We start from the raw sequence: 17,500 nt of genomic DNA, 5'->3' as shown, positions 1-17,500 counted from the left end.
CCTGGCTTGGACAACGAATGAGGTATTGATACCGATACTCTTTGGCTGGGATGCAATGATGAGGCATCAGACAATCAAGTCGTTTTAGCCTGAATACATGAAGGTAAACAGCACCAGAGCAGGTTGGTAGTACCATGGACACACAGAGCGATCACCTGTTGAACTAAATGGATGTGGCAGGCGACACCACGGGATGCATCTGCAGACCACTGCCACATAAATAAAGGTAAGACGCAATATTTATTGCTTAAGGTTTGCTGGTGCAGTGGGGAGGTCTTTTGTGTCACCAAGTAGCCTGACTTATCCACGGTTTGCGTTCGTACAGTGTTGGTATAGTGGAGATGACGATAGTGGAGTAATCAGTGGAATAACTGCGGTGGGGAGTGCATGAGTTTTGGTCAGAATGCATGATTTAGATTGGATGGATGCATGCTGTGAATTGAGAACAGCCAGCTCATGATGTGATACAGCGTTCAGCTGTCAACACGTAGTTAATTTCCTTTCTTTGTTTGTGTTGGTAGCTTAGTCATGTCATGTCACGTTGTCAACATTGGGTACATGGAGCACAACATAGTGGGTCATATGTCCGATGCTTTTTGGGAACAATTTATTCATAAAATGTGTCAGACATCAGACAGTTTTTTGTATCCACAAGTTTCCACCGCCCCGTGATGCTTTGCGCGAATTGTGGGCTTTACTGGTTACTACGAGATTGATGTAAACAATCGCCGTCAGTCATTCATTCATTACGATTTCAACCAATTATTTAGTTTTGTCCGGTTGTAAGTACATCCTCAAACGGCACACATTGTTTCCGAGCTTTTTAAAGCCATAATTGCATTCAGCGACAATTACATCGATCTCGTAGTAACCAGTAAAGCCCACAATTCGCGCAAAGCATCACCTCCTCTGACAGATGTACTTAATGCAAGTCGCTTTGGATGAAAGCGTCTGATAAACGCCCTGAATGTTAATGTCAACATAACCACAGTCATATTGCCCTCTGACCTCTGACCCTGGCTCTGCTGCGACCCCTCAGGTCCTCCAGGGCTGCTCTGAGCCGGTGGAGCTGGGCTCGGCCTGCTCGGACTGGTGGCAGCAGAGCCTCTCTGTCAAGGCCCCGCTGAGCGGGCCTCATCAGCCAGGTACCACCCTGTCCCTGGTCCTCTGGAGTACCTTCTGTAGGAGGGGGTTCTCCTCTCCAGAGACCACCCTCTCCCTGGTCCTCTGGAGAACCTTCTGTAGGAAGATGCCACGCTCAGTCAGTAACTTAAATCTAACAGTAGTCTATGAGTAATACATCGGCGGTAACCACTGTTTTTGGGGTATATTGTGAAATTGCGCCAGCTGGACATTCTGTGGTATTGGATGTGTTTGAATAAAATACATCCAATACACGGAATGTCCAGCTGGTGACTCCACTGAGGCTATAGTAACGATGCCTCTTAGCGCTCTACGAGTGCCCCTGGAGCCCTCGTTAGCTACGAGGCTTTTAACGACGTTCGTTACGCAACAATGCTTTCGGGAAACGGGTCTGAAAACTCTACGATGCTCGTACGATGAACTTTACGACCCACTTAGGCTAACGATGCTTTCGGGAAACGGGGCCCAGGGTTGGTTCAGGCAGCCTCACCTGGCCCGACCCACACTGATTGAGTCTGATCGGGCTGGGCGAGGCTGCACAACTGTTGCACATTGAGCAATCAATTAGTTAATTAGCTAGACCAGCCCCCAGCCCGCACACACTCCGGGAGATGTCCTGCCTGGCGACATGCAGCACCAGCACAGCACACGCCCACAACATGTGTCATCGTTTAAAGTGTACATTCTGTGTGTTCTCAGAGACGATGGACCAAGCGTCCCTCAGGGATGCTGTGTCTTATGAACAAATGCAGGTCTGTTTCTACATGTTGCCGTTTAAAATGGATTCCCCATTCCTCTACTCCTTCCAAAGTGTCCCACAACATTGAGAGTGCGTACATGTTATTGATTTCTAGATTTCTGTATTCATGAGTTATTATTATTTTTTTTTATGGATCGAACAGTGAAGACAGACAGGAAAGTAGACTGATACAGAGAAGGAATAATATTGGCATAATGTGGGTCCAGAAGCCATGCGGTCAAGGTCGTTATCGTTTCCATACCAAATAAATACTATTTGGCTCAGTACTGCATGAAAATGTGCACAAAACCAATTTTGCCCTACCCTTATTTGACTGACACATTTTACTACACATTTGCCTAACAGGTTTGGTTATATATCGGAGGCCATGTAAATGGCCTTTTGTCTAGACAAATTTTCAGTCTTGGATTCGCTCAATTAGTTTCACGTTTCCATTTGGTCATTTAGCTTCATGCAAAGCGTCCTTCAAGTTGGGCTGAGATACGCGCATACAATCAAAATGTACTTTTCTGAATCTCCACACACGGACACAGAGTTCACCAATGTTTTTGTTTGGGTTAGTAACCTGCTGTTTATTGGTCAGAATCGTTCTTTCTGGTCCCTGTGTGATTGATCCGGTTTGAAGCGGTGACGGTTGGTTCTGGTCCGTTTCAGGCGATCATCGAGGAGGTACTGGAGGAGAGCCCATACTACGAAGGGACAGGAACCAGGTGACCGTAGCCTAGGGTCAGAGAGGTCAAGGTCATCAACACATGTTCACTAGCCCTCCCCTCTGACCCTAGGGTCAAAGGTCAAGGTCATCAACACATGTTCACTAGCCCTTCCCTCTGACCCTAGGCTCAGAGAGGTCAAGGTCATCAACACATGTTCACTAGCCCTTCCCTCTGACCCTAGGCTCAGAGGTCAAGGTCATCAACACATGTTCACTAGCCCTCCCAAGAAGTTCACACCGCTCCGTTTAAAAGAGAAGAAGCTCAATTTATAATTATTATTTGAATAATTACTATTATTAGTATTTTGATATGAAATGCAATCTATATTTTTTTTTTGGGGGGGTGGGGAAATGTACTGATTCCTTTGATTAAATAAATACAATCAATTCGTTTTTTTTATTTGTTTGTCCATGCATTGTGTGTGGCAATAAATGTCTTCTTTATGAATTGGGTGTGACTGTACAGATATTTGATGTATGACTATAATGTCATCGCCTTGTTTTTGTTTGTATAAAATATGTACAGATATAATACATGTAAATGTTTGACTAATATATTGGAACACTGTTCAAATATACAATATAAGAATATTAAAGTAACAATATAATGTATTATTTTATTAATGTCATTTGAAACATTTAGTGTCATTTGGATTTCTGTACGTTTTGATAACTTCATCACTTTGACAATAAATATCTGAGCTGACTGATTTTATTATTTTTATGCCATTATAGCATTTCTATTTTGTGAATAAACAAACGCAACTATAAAGACTTTCATAGTTGCATAATTTGCCCAAATGTTGTAATTTGCATATTTAAGTTAAAGACCGGGTAAACCAAATTCAGTATTTTTCTTCTTATCATATTAATTAGGCCTTAAATGTGTCCCTCAAAACATGTAAAAAATATTTTTCCCATTCATCATTTCCTTGAGGAGCTAGGCCTCAGAGAATGTTCTGTGTGCAGGTTTAAAATGGGCGGGTCTACATCGAGGACCGCGTTACGTAAAGCGGTCTTACTCACATAAACCCGCCCCCTGCTGCCCTCTAGGTATAAATACATTAACCGCGCACTAGCATTCTGTGGTTTCACCCGTCTATGGTTTTACCGCTCACGAGTCTGATTTGAATTGTCAGTTTGCAGCTAGCTTGCCCGTTGGACCTCTCCGGTGATGGGCGTGGTTTCCTGGCCTGCAGCGCACACGCCCCCACCGTCCTGAGCCAGGGATTACTGCTCATTTTTCATCAACTTTGAAGCATAATTTTATATACTTCGCGATTTTTTTAGTCCTTCAAATTTTGCAGGGTGGTTAATAATATATTTTCCTGTGGTATTATAAACTCAAAACCCATAATTATTTTTGGTTTACCCGGTCTTTAAGTAAGTTGTGTTCTATTTTTTTATGTTCTATAATAGTAATTGTATCAATACAGTTATAGTTAATTAGTTATGTTACACATTAGGCATTTATTTTTTTATTTTTTTAAAATTATTTTCATCAAAAGGAAATACACCATCATACGGTGTAATTTCATACTTCAATCAGCATGCAATTCCTGGTAGTAACAGTATTCCTCTACTCCATATGGTTTTAAACCACACTCACACATCCACATAATATATAGGCCTACCATTTATTCCCACTCATCCACATATCGTTCACCTTTTAAACACACAAACCCAAACACACACCTACAATTTGCAACTCAAACCCACCCACCCACTCCCACCCCCGCTCAACGCGCGCACACACACACACACACACACACACACACACACACACACACACACACACACACACACACACACACACACACACACACACACACACACACACACACACACACACACACACACACATCTATGGCGGCGCACACCTGCATGTAGTTCCGCTGATTATTCGCTGATTATTTCGCGGGTCTCGTTGCGGATCGCGCTGCGTCTCCATTGAGCCTCACTGTGCTGCTGCTGCTCGCGCTCCGTCAGCTGTTGGCTCCACCACAGGTTAGATTGAAAAAGACGCTGAGCCGTATCCATTACACGGTTAATATTGACGTTATTTTAGTAGTTTAACCGAAACATGGTTAGAAACGTCCGGTTGAAGTTATAAAAGTAACTAATGATCCGTCTGGTCCTTTTGTTTTCCAGGTTGACCGTCGGGTTAATTAACGAACACTTTTTGAAGTAAAACGGCCCGCTACATCCGGACCTGCTGTGAGTAGGACACTTATTTATAATTTATCTTAATTGTTTTTTACTCTAGGCCTACTTGATAAGTTGAATAATAGTAGTTCTGGATGTATGTCGTCGTAAGCTGTTTTTAATTGAGTTAATTGATATTTTTCGCCGGGTGACGCGGCTGCAGATATTTATCATTATACAACAGTTAGTTCCGACCGGTCCCAACCGAGCAATTTGATTGGACAACGAGACATTCCATAGTGCTGATATACAGTATAACAGCACTGGGACTTTTCACAGACATAATCACTCCGCTGTACGGGCGTTCTAATAACCGTTATTAGCTAACGTTACATCAGCTGTTAAATAGCCTATCTTAGATTGTGGCAAACTTTGCACGGTAAAGATGGACATGTTTCCAAAAATAACATTTGATTTGAACTATGAATGGTCATCATCAGACTCGGAGGACACAGAGTAGCGAGCTTGTGTCTAGGAATGTTTATGTACTGTATATGTGTTGCCTGGCAACAGCCTAGTCTCCCTTCAGTTGCGGAACTATTTTTGTTGGCGGAGCCGAATAAATGATTACTAAACAAACAAATCATAATCTCTTGTTTCTTATTACTGTTAACTAATAAAATGTGCTCGTAGCACTGTTGTATAAAAGCAATATCACACTCGAGGTCGTGCTGTTGTACTGTATATCAGCACGGTGTGATTATCTGCGGCACTCGGCCTGCGGCCTCGTGCCTACGACCGAATCACAGCCGTGCTGATATACAGTACAACAGCACTCCCTCTCGTGTGATATTGCTTAAATGACTCCATGACGGAGTTGGCGGCGGAAGACGTAGGGGGGCGGGGTCATGACGTCACACAATGACTCCGCACTCGGTTACCGTCGTAGTTAGATGGGAAAAATAACTTATTTTAATAACTTATTTGGATTAATCACTAATTAACACATGCACACACACGCACGCACGCACACACACACGCACACGCACGCACGCACGCACACACACACACACACACACACACACACACACACACACACACACACACACACACACACACACACACACACACACACACACACACACACACACACACACACACACACACACACACACACACACACACACACCGTAAAACTAATCTCGTTGCTCTCCTTCACAGCTCAAGAAGAAGAAACAGATTCTGTGAGTATCACGATCGAACCATGAAGAAGAAGAAGAAACTGCGAACTGTAAGTCACAACATTTTCTATTAATGCTGTGGGCTGACAGCGTTTAGTTTGAACCGGTTCTCAGGCCCTGCCCCACGTAGGCCCTGCCCTGCTCCACGTAGGCCCTGCCCCGCCCCACGTAGGCCCTGCCCCGCCCCACGTAGGCCCTGCCCCGCCCCACGTAGGCCCTGCCCCGCCCCACGTAGGCCCTGCCCCGCCCCTCTCTGTCTCTCTCTCTCTGTCTCTCTCTCTGTCTCTCTCTCTCTGTCTCTCTTCCCCCCCCCCCCCCCCCCCGGTTCTCATGCCTCTCATTCGTCCCTAGAAGATACTTTATCCGTCCACTTTCCTACTACATTCCTCATCATTGCATCACATCCCATGTGTGTTGTCCTACTGATAAGGGTGTGTGACTGACTGACCAGAGATGCATGCGAGGGTTCTGCGCTGTTTGAGGCCTTCAGTTGTGTAGACGTTCCCCCTCAGGGGAACCTAGTGTTTAAGAGGCCGTCGTCACGTCAGTTACATGAACTGGAACGTCCTTCAGGATGGAGACAGGGACTCCTCAAGGAGACACACCAGGGGGAGAGATGTGAGGGCTGTCCCTCTCAGCAACTAGAACCCAACCTGGTTCCTGCACCTGAGAACCACGGCGCACGTTCCAACGTTTCCCTCCGTACGCTTTGAAGCCCTAGCCCCCCCACCACTGGTCTCTCCATCAAACCCTCCACTGGTCTCTCCTCTCTCAAAGACCTACAAACCCAGCGCTGGTCTCTCCGTCAAACCCACCACTGGTCTCTCCGCTCTCAAGTACCTACAAACCCACCACTGGTCTCTTCTTAAAGACCTACAAACCCACCACTGGTTTCTCTTCTCTCAAAGACCTACAAACCCTCCACTGGTCTCTCATCTCTGCGGGGCGATGGCCTCCGTCGCCCCCGGTCGATCGAAAGGGAGTCGGGTTCAGATTCCCAAATCTGGAGAGGCGGAGATAGGCGCCGCGAGGCGTCCAGTGCGGTAACGCAAACGACCCCGGAGAAGCTGGTGGGAGCCCCGGGAAGAGTTCTCTTTTCTTTGTGAAGGGCAGGGTGCAAAGACCTACAAACCCAGCACTGGTATCTCGTCTCTCAAAGACCTACAAACCCAGCGCTGGTCTCTCTGTCAAAACCTCCGCTGGTCTCTCCTCTCTCAAGGACCTAAAAACCCACCACTGGTCTCTCAAAGACCTACAAAACCTCCACTGGTCTCTCCGTCAAACCCAGCACTGGTCTCTCCGTCAAACCCTCCACTGGTCTCTCAAAGACCTACAAACCCAGCGCTGGTCTCTCCGTCAAACCCTCCACTGGTCTCGTCTCTCAAAGACCTACAAAGCCACCGCTGGTCTCTCCTCTCTCAAAGACCTACAAACCCTCCACTGGTCTCTCCTCTCGTTTGGCTTTGTATTCCTTTGAGTATTGTCATTGTTTGTGTAAATACACAATCTAATAACTGAAAATAAAGAGGTGTGATCTTTAACCTGGTACTGGTCAATCTTTGTATGTCATGGGGTACTAAGTGTGAGGGGCAATCTTTGCATGGCATGGGGCACTACTTCATGTGAGGGGCAATATTTAACCTGGCATGGGGCACTAAGTGTGAGCGGGGCAATTGTTGACTTTGCACGGGGCATTAAGTGTGAGAGGGGTGATCTTTAACCTTGCATGTGGCACTAAGTGTGAGAGGGGCAATCGTTGCCCTGGCATGGGGCACTAAGTGTGAGAGGGGCAATCTTTAACCTGGTACTGGGCACCACATGTGAGGGGAACTTTTTCTACTTCTACTTGGCTTGTAATTTAATTTTCAGCTATAGGAGGATGCTACTCTTCCTGAAACACCCTTGCGTGTCATTTGGTCGGATGTTTCTGATGACTCAAGTCTGTGGCCTAAATCAAAGTGGGTGTTCAATACAGCAAGAGCCTGGAGCGATCTAGCATCTGGATCTCAATTCGACCTTCTACACACTGGACAGGATGACTTGAGTGTCATGCAGCTTGGACTGTAGTGTGACTGAATCATGCAAACAATGGGAAGCGACTTTTACTATATTCCTGAATTACAAATTCCCAAGTGTGTGCATGTTTCATGTTGAAGTTTAAAATTTGATTTGATTCAGAATTATTTAAACAAGGTGTCCAAAGAATAATAAACTACTACCACTGTTTCTAGTGTAGAATTCTCAAAACAAAAGTATTTTCTTCAACACAAATTATATAAAATAAAAAAATTATGGAGGAGGAGCCACCTATCTGGAGGGAGACCCGGAATCTGGTTAGCCGCCTAGCTGGACATCGTTAGCCTCCTAGCATAATGGATATAGTTAGCTTCATAGCATAATGGATATCGTTAGCTTCATAGCATAATGGGTATTGTTAGCCTCATAGCATAATCAACATCGCTAGCCTCATAGTTATCTATATCATTAGCCTCATAGTATAATTGATATTGTAGCATAATTGACATTGGTAGCCCCATAGTGTAATCAACATGATAGCCTCATAGCGTAATCGACATGGGTAGCCTCATAGTGTAATCGACATTGGTAGCCTCATTGACATTGTTGGCCTATGGCTAGCAACATAGATTATGCTACAAGGCTAACGGTTAGTGTTTTTCCTCTTGCAACATTTCAGTGACCCACTGACGGCGCCTCGTCGGAGCTGGACGGTGGAGACTTCAGATGCAACTTCTACCTCGCAGGACGTGACTTAAATCACGGGTTGTCAAGGGTTCCTTGTTTCTCAAGGGTTCCTTCATGGGTTCCTCATGGTTCAGTGTTAGGGACAGAGTTAGGGTCAGATGGTCTCACGATGAACCGTTGTTTTTTTTTAATCACATCCCAGAATTGTTTCACTGTGCACAGATGTTGAAATGTATACTGATGTTTTATGATATTAAATCATTTAAAATGACCTGGTTGTGTGGCTTGTTGTATGGTAACCCAACCTCTCTCCTCCCCTATACCCTAACCGTCCGCCTCCCTTACCCTCACCCCCAACCTTACCCTAATCCTCACCCTTATCCTCATCCTCACCCTTATCCCTAACCCTAAACCTAACCTTAACCATAGCAGCGAATATCAAGCCAGTAAAAGCACGTATGATGATATTAGCTAACTAGACAATCAGATGGACAGTGGCTATACAGTATAGCTAGTCTAGCTTTCCAACCCAATTTTGTGTAGCCCACCTTCGTGAAATGTGTGATAAACAGGAAAAGGTCCTGCCACACTTACCTGACAACTGGAATGGGGTAATTTTTGGGATTACTGTTGAACTACTATGTGTTCACCCGGCTATGAATCAATATATAACATATCTTGCCTTTTCTCGCTATAGTGTAACACTATAGTACCATTGATACACTTATTAATACTAACCGTCATGAAACGTATAGCAATACTAACCCACTCTATATATCTCTCTCTCTTCCCCCTTACCTCACTTGTGAGGTAAACCATTACCAGTCATCAGCCATCCTTGTATTTGGCCCTCATCGCACCTGAAGTCCCATCCCTATGACTGCCTGTTGCTGTCCCCTTGACCGGATTCCTGGCCTGCGCTGCCTAGCGATCCACTACTGCCCTATGACAATTCCTAATCCCTATGACAATTCATCCCTACACTAGACTATTTGAACTTTCTGACACTAAATGGGATTCATGCATTATCATACTGGTTAGGTAACCATCCCACCTCTTTGTAACAAACACCCCAGGTGGCTCTAAACACCATGTTCTATTCTCTACACCTAACTAACCTATTCATTTATCATGTATACAAACCTCACTGCCCTGTAACTGACCCTAGGCAGATGGGTCAGGCCCTCGAGTCGTGGATCTGCTCGAGGTTTCTTCCTATATGTATCTCCAATTCTAGGGAGTTTTTCCTCGCCCCTGTTACTCATGGGCTCTCTCTGAATGTTCAATACTCTGTAAAGCGCCGTGAGACGTGTAATGTCTTGGCGCTCTATAAATAAAATTGAATTGAATGGTAATTCCCAATTTTTATTGATATATTTGCACTTTTAATCTTGCTGAATTCTACAAGGCAAATATTAAATTAAAACTTAGTTCCCCGGCCCCATTCGTCTTTGTAAGGAAATTTTCTATTTTGTCTAATTTTAGGCAAAGTATAAGACAATACTTTCTTCACAGTATAATTGGAACCATGAATAAGTCGTTCAAGTAACAATATTGAAATACTAACATTGTTGGGTAAGACAGAATTTGGTTGTATTTGGCAGACGCTTTTATCCAAAGCGACATACATAAAAAATACATATGAAACAATCACTCTAACATAATTTAAGGGAAGAATGTAATACAAAATATCAATACAAAGTGTCAAGACAGAATAAACTCTGCTGCTGCAGCAACAGAGATAGTCTATAAGTCCCTAAGATATCTAATGTACTCATACATTGTTTATGTAGGATATACGTATATGTATATATAACCTAATCATATTGTTTCTTCTACTTAAAAATAGCTGACCGTTTTTTTCCCCTTCTCGGGGATTATATTCCCAGTTTTGATCTCGGACGTCTGGTCACTTATAGCATAAGAATATTCTATTACTGTTAAGCCAACTATGAATAATAAAACACGCCAAAACATGTGTCCTTTATCATAGCTACACGTAAATCAGTGGTATTCAGTGAGGTAAGATTAATTAAATGCGCTGACAGTTCATTGCTCCTGTCAAATGAATTACACTGAGTGGAGCGGATCACCACTCCAAGATGGCGGCCCCGCGTCTCGTCAGTGCCAGTAGGCAGTAGCGGTCGATGCTGCGTCTACTTATAAGATGTCTATGGTTGCAGACTCATGGCGCTCCACCGTAGAACGGAAACCGAATGTGAACTCGCAAGATCAGGGTGGTCTCACAAGGCTAGCGATTCGTTCGCTACTTGAAAAAAAAAAAAACGTCTAAAGACGCTTACCGTCAGAGACAAACAAATTATTTATTCTCACCATGTGTGTGACATTGTGAATAAACAACACTTAAGAGAGGTAGAGAAAGACGAAGTTTGAAAGATGAAGACATTATTATCAAGTAACAACAAAACATGTGGTCGAATTTCTCCCATCCCTCTACGTCCAGGTAGTTGGGGCGCATGTGTGTATCCCAGCAGCCGGCTAGGCAGGCAGTCTGATCCCTCCATGCAAACGGACAGACCACCTGCAGGCAGATGGAAAGACAGGCAAGTAGGCAGACATGCAAATAAGGGGAACATCCTTCCCATTCAGGACTTGTGTTGTTGTGTATGTGAAGGTTGGGAATCCACCTATTTACAAAGAAAAATATATATATGGTGTTAAATCAGTGCAATAAGTAGTTGGAGTTTGCAGAAAAGTTTTTTGTTGGTAGAACAATTTGTTTGTTTAAACTATTTCTAAAAATGTTTCTGCTAGCTAAATAAAGCTTCATTTAATTGACTTTATATTGGTATACAGTCATTTTGCCTTGCAGCCAAAGATGGTGTTGTTTCTGTCTGGCATTTAAAACCAAATAAATAGAATGTGTCTGTCTGTCTGTCTGTCTGTCTGTCTGTCTGTTTGTTTGGCTTTGCAGGTCAAATGTGGTCAATGGGCCCCAGTATGATATGAGTCATACTGAGGGCCAGTCATATGGACAGCACCGGAGTCCCTGGCAAGATACATGTACTCATACACACATGGCTACTATGATCTATCTAAAACAATGAGTACTGTTAATATGGGTAAACTGGCATGCAACACATTGTCCTATTGGCATATCATATAACAATCATATTAAATATCTGGTATGCATTTATTTAAAGATATCTGTACTGCTCCCTAGTGGTCAGAAGTCAATGGGCTACTTTGTTTTTGTATAGCAATATAGATTGCTTATTTGTAGATTACCAAATTATAGATAGTCTGTAGAAAGGCACTGTTATGACTTACTGTCATAAGGCTTTTGAGTGTCAAGTTTTATGATGGTTTTATGATGATAATCCCGTGGTACTTATTTTAATATTTTACAACACTCAGTCAACACTCATTTTAAATATTATGGATATTTTATTGATATGCAAAAAAAGTCAGGTGAAGAAACTGAAGACATGTAAAAATGAAGCACTCCAACCAGACACAAAGTTGACAAATGAGACATGTAACATGACATTCAAGTGAATCATAATAATTGCTATTCACTTGATTATGTAACAAAATGATGTTGCCTGTCAGATAACAGTACCTTTAATATATATGGATATGTTCTTGATAACCTTATTCCGTTTCAAATTAAACAATGTTGACATGGAACAACTGACACAACTGAAACTAAACTGAGACTGTTGATACTCAACGTACACTCAACTTATGCTAACTTTATACTCAATTGATATTAAATTTGAACTATATAGGTAAAGTTTTAACCAATAGATACATTATTTAGCCATATATGTTTGATATTATCGGTTTGTACGATGAGGGGTTTTTCTGCATCAAGAATTCAACCTATTGTTTTTTCAATGGGATGTTAACTTCAAGGCTGAACACAATATATTAATATAAATACATTAATATGAAATATTAATTAATATAAATCAAACATAATAATACAATAAGGGGCTTAAGCAAACTATTTCAAAACAGTTTCACCTCTTAACATGATACATTACCGTCTTAAACATTCCCCCTTTGACCAATAGTAATTAACCAACAAGGATTTTTCAATTAAACTAAACAAGGGATGGTTGTTTAAGTGTGTGTGGTGGAGGCAACAACATCAACAACATAAAAGTAAATAAAGAATGCGCTGGCCTGGGATGGGTGGGCACTAGGACCTGGGGCTGCAGTAGATCTAATGGGACATCCCTGCAGGGAGGAGCCTGGCTACCAACAAGCCTCCACACCCTGCTAGAGAGCTGTCTGCATTCCTGCCGTACACACACAAACACACACACACACACACACACACACACACACACACACACACACACACACACATAGCCAAACACGCCCTCACTTTCTCCCAGGAAGAACCCTAAGGTAAGTGTGTGGTTACGAGCAGATAGGAGTATCTGTCTGTATTTTCAGGAACTTGTGGTCTCTGTTATGATGTCGGAGGTAAAGTGAAGCACTGTGTGATTTGCTGGCTCTCTCTATTCCTCTTATGTTTGACTGTTGGTCAACAGAACAGTGGCGGGGCTGTGGGCCTGTCACTCCACTGCAAACCAGGACCTCATCCCCACTTATCCTGCAGGTTTGTCATTCATCCTGGTCATCCCTCTGAGTATCTCTCATCTCTCTCAATTGCTCTGTCGTTCACTTTCCAAACCGTGTGTCGTAAAAGGACACCTCTGCATGCACAGTCAGAGCAGCCATAGTGTGTGCAGCAAAGTGATCTCACTGTACTGAGCCCAGCCATGGAAACAGCTTCCTCCAAACGTGTCCCAGGACCATCATATCCAAAGTAGAGTCGCAGAAGCTCCACATCTGATAAGGTTGGCTGACCGTTTAGGTTCAATTCTGTTTATTGTGGTTATGGCCTTGACAAGTTATGTGTATTGCATGAATTAACTTTAGAGAGATAGTCAGTCAAATACAAGCACGACTGTTGCAAATACACAGTAAGAGGAGAATGATAAGAAAATGTAACAACCAGACTGGAGAGCAGTTTGGTTTTATGGAAGGCATCAGCCATATCTTCAGCGAGTAATGAGCTATGTTGCTCTTTCAACCAATAGGCTTATGTGTAGCTTATGGAACTAAGAATAGAGCAGAATAGAATCAACCTCATTGGTGTTTGTAAATAACAATGGTGTATTTTGTAGGCGGAAATACCCTCTCTTGATGTCGTCTCAGTATTGTGTTATAAACACAAAGTTATAATGGTTCTCTCTCTTGATGCCAGAATTTATTTGAAAGGTTTTTTCGGCACTTAATAAGGAAAGACATACTCGATTTCAGCTTATTTCTAAACTGTTCATATAGTCTCTGCGTTGTGTATTTTCCCAATTGTAGTAGTAATTCTTTAAGTGTAAATCAAGGAAGCTTGACAGGTTGGATCAGAGGGTCGAATAGATGGTTTATTCCAGGATGTAATACAGCAAGATACAGACTTAGGTTGAATAATCTATAGTGTAGGTGGTGAGGAGCAGTCTCCTGACGTGCTCCTTGGCTGTCGATCCCTCTTCTCACCCAACCGAAGGTTTGGCGCGAGTATTATAATAAGAAAATGTAAATAACAAAAGAACAGATGCAGTCTCTCCCTTGATAAGGTATATGGCCCTGGCTATGCCCCAGACGACCAGGTTGGTTCGTCCTTGTTGAGACATAACAAATGGAGGAATGTTGGAAATAACACCTGGTATCAGTAGGAGAGGCACTGGCCTGTTCATAGACTTAAGAAATGTGAAGAAAGAGACACTAAATATTCACCAATATTCTACAGACACAAGGGGAGGAACTCCCAGACCCACACTGATTTTGTGGACATCAAATACTTAATTGCAAGATCAATTCACAAATGCGTATAAGTGTGGAACCTCTCAGTTAATTTGATAACGGCCCATAAATTGATAAGGGGTGTTATCAGGAGCAGGCCACAACGACCCCTGGACGCATTGAGTAGACTTACACCCAGACACACATAACACGTCAGACATACAACCAATCATCTTAAAAAAAACAAAATGAATGCATTTTTAAAAACCTGTTACAAATTAGACCTGTAAATAGGTTTAATCCTGCAATGCAAAAAAAACACTGTTCACAGTTTTACACTGTTCACAATATTTGGAGTTGTGTAAGATGACAAATAACGATATGCTAGCATTAAAAACTTTTTGTTTGTTTACATGCTGATCTGCTCAAAGGTTGCTTACATCAGTCAAAGCTCTGGCAGTTTCCCATTGTGAATAAGCCCTGTATTGTTAACTTCAGTTAACAACGATGGAGACAAAACCCACCTAATATCGTCCTGTCTGTGAATTTAATGGCTTACAAATTGCTCAGTTTAGCGTTGAATGGGTTCTTTGGGGATGGAATGGGGTCAAAATGAATGCACAAAATACCTTTTGTAGGTGTTTTGTGTGGCCTCTCTCCGTAAGAGCTCCATCTTCTGCCAACAGGCTACTGCTGTGACATCATCGTGACGTCCACTCCAAATTGTTCTATAATACAACAAACACTCACCCTGTCATGCAGACTTATTCTTCCACGTATGTCACTGACTGAGCACAGACACATGGGACTGAAAACAGTCTTTGTTAAATAACTACCTCTATATCAGAGCCTCTCAAATCCACCACAAGCACCACTGGTGGTTGACACCTGTCTACCAAGTGTACCACAATATACTTCAATATGTCAACAATGTCTTCCTGCATACAGTGTCAGCATGAGCTCGGCGGGCAGTGATGCAGGCGACGGTGGTCTCGGGTCCCCGCAGATGAAGACCCCAGGGGAGAAAGCATCGGGGGCCGCGGGCGAGGACGGCTCTGGATGGACCAGAGCCAGCTGCCCCTGCTGTGTGTCGGGGCCCGTGGAGCCCCTGGTGCTGCTGCAGCTCAGAGCAGGGCTACAGAAGCAGACCAAGGACTGGGTCATCACACTCATAGCAGCAGCAGTGAAACAAGGAGGTGAGGACTGTGTGTGTGTGTGTGTGTGTGTCTGTGTCTGTGTCAAATTTGCCTGTGCAAATTTATGAGACCTAGAGGAGCCGGCAGAGAAAGAGACCTGGTTGGACAAAACTAGTTATTCTCAGATTCTACCCACCCAACAGGTGAGCTAAAAGGGGCGGAGAAAAGGCAGTGAATAGAGCAGACAATAAATCAAAGAGTCTGTGGGTGTGGTTCATGATATGTTAACTATTTTACCTGAAAAGAAACCCCACAAAATCTCAATAAATAACTCCATAAATCCAAAGCACATCAGACATAGGCAACAATGCCATTCATTTAAGGCTAGGGTAGGCAATTAGAAGAAACCAGCTGTAGAGCAGAGTAAGTTCAATTTTAGTAGTAGTAGTAGTATCCAACCACAAAAAAATTCCACCCTCCCTTTGAGGCTTCCCTCCAAAGCTATTCCCCCAAACACATGAGAAGCTCTCTAGAATTAGCAACAGGTCTGCTTGCTTGACAGGTAAGCCATCCAATCACCCTCAATTAAATGATTGAAAAAATGACTACCACCACCCTAGCTTTAATTGGTTCAGATCATTGTCACTGTAAAGGCAAGGCAACTTTATTTATATAGCACTTTTCATACACAAGGCAGACTCAAAGTGCTTCACATATAAACATTGTCATACAATAAAATAAAATAATAGATAATTAAAAGAAAGAAAAAGAAAAAGTGCAATGTATTTAAGATCAACAGTCTCTGATACCTACGTCAGGACTCCAACCCGACCTAAAGGAACTTGGTCCTTACCCACATCGGGACTCCAACCTGACCTAAAGGAACTTGGTCCTTACCCATGTCGGGACTCTAACCTGACCTAAAGGAACTTGGTCCTTACCCACGTCGGGACTACGACCCGACCTAAAGGAACTTGGTCCTTTCTCTGGGACTCCAACCCAGATTCTAGGAATCTAACCCAGTCTCTCTGGTATCAGGTCATGTATCTCTCTGGTAAAAATAGAAAATAAAGGCAAAGTTAGTAATAAAATAAGATTCTCCCACGTGACTCCCCTCTTCCGCCACCTCCACTGGAACTGCCCCTGCATACCTCCAAGCCTTGGTCAAACCACACACCCCAGCTCGATCCCTTCGCTCAACTACCTCAGCTGGACTTCTGGTACCCCCATCGCTAAGAGCAACCAAAGGTCGATCAGCTAAATCACAACTCTTCTCTATCTTGGGACCACAGTGGTGGAACAAGCTCCCTGCTGATGTCAGGACCGCAGAGTCGCTCACCAGCTTCCGCAAATGACTCAAAACCCACCTGTTCAGAGTTCACCTAGACTCTACATAGCCATTCAGTCCCTTATTTGTCTGTTTCACTATTGTTTGTTGTACGTCCTGGCACTTGATGAACGCACTTAATGCAGGTTGTATTCATTCACTGTACTTAATTGTGTAGCATGTACTTAATTGTGTTGTGTATGCATGTTGTGTAGCATGTACTTAGTTGTGTAGCATCTGCAGTAGCTAGCTATCACTGCTGTATACGGGGAATGGGGTTAGCCTGGCGATTGTTAGTACTTGCACTTGGTTCTATGAACGTCTTTACTGTACCGACGGCGATATATTGTTTCACTTCTTATGACAAATGTACTTATTGTAAGTCGCTTTGGATAAAAGCGTCTGCTAAATGCCCTAAATGTAAATGTAATAAAAAATAGATACAAAATAAAGGCAAAGTTAAAAAAGCATTGTAGATTTAAGATTTAGCTGAAAGCTAAAGCAAACATAAAAGTCTTCAGTCTTGTTTTAAAAGCTGTCAGAGTTGGGGCAAGT

General features: G+C 43.1%; 1 protein-coding gene and 1 long non-coding RNA gene across 2 annotated transcripts in view; both read left to right on the top strand.

The window, feature by feature from the left end:
* Positions 1 to 4,465: 4,465 nt before the first annotated feature.
* On the top strand, positions 4,466 to 6,020 carry LOC311357700. The gene is made up of 3 exons (XR_014637892.1): positions 4,466 to 4,622; positions 4,767 to 4,832; positions 5,982 to 6,020. It is a non-coding gene; the product is annotated as an uncharacterized lncRNA (long non-coding RNA).
* Positions 6,021 to 12,979: 6,959 nt separating this feature from the next.
* Positions 12,980 to 17,500, top strand: part of ano10b (anoctamin 10b) — a 13,630-nt gene continuing 9,109 nt past the window's right edge. Inside the window, exons 1-3 of the mRNA XM_084476799.1 lie at positions 12,980 to 13,084; positions 13,231 to 13,298; positions 15,431 to 15,678. Coding sequence (XP_084332925.1) covers positions 15,438 to 15,678 — 241 coding nt within the window. The 5' untranslated portion in view covers positions 12,980 to 13,084; positions 13,231 to 13,298; positions 15,431 to 15,437. The remainder of the gene's footprint in view (positions 13,085 to 13,230; positions 13,299 to 15,430; positions 15,679 to 17,500) is intronic.

Source organism: Micromesistius poutassou (assembly GCF_964030765.1).
Source record: "Micromesistius poutassou genome assembly, chromosome: 13".
NCBI classification, from domain to species: Eukaryota; Metazoa; Chordata; class Actinopteri; order Gadiformes; family Gadidae; genus Micromesistius; species Micromesistius poutassou.
This window is presented reverse-complemented; position numbering and strand designations above follow the sequence as displayed.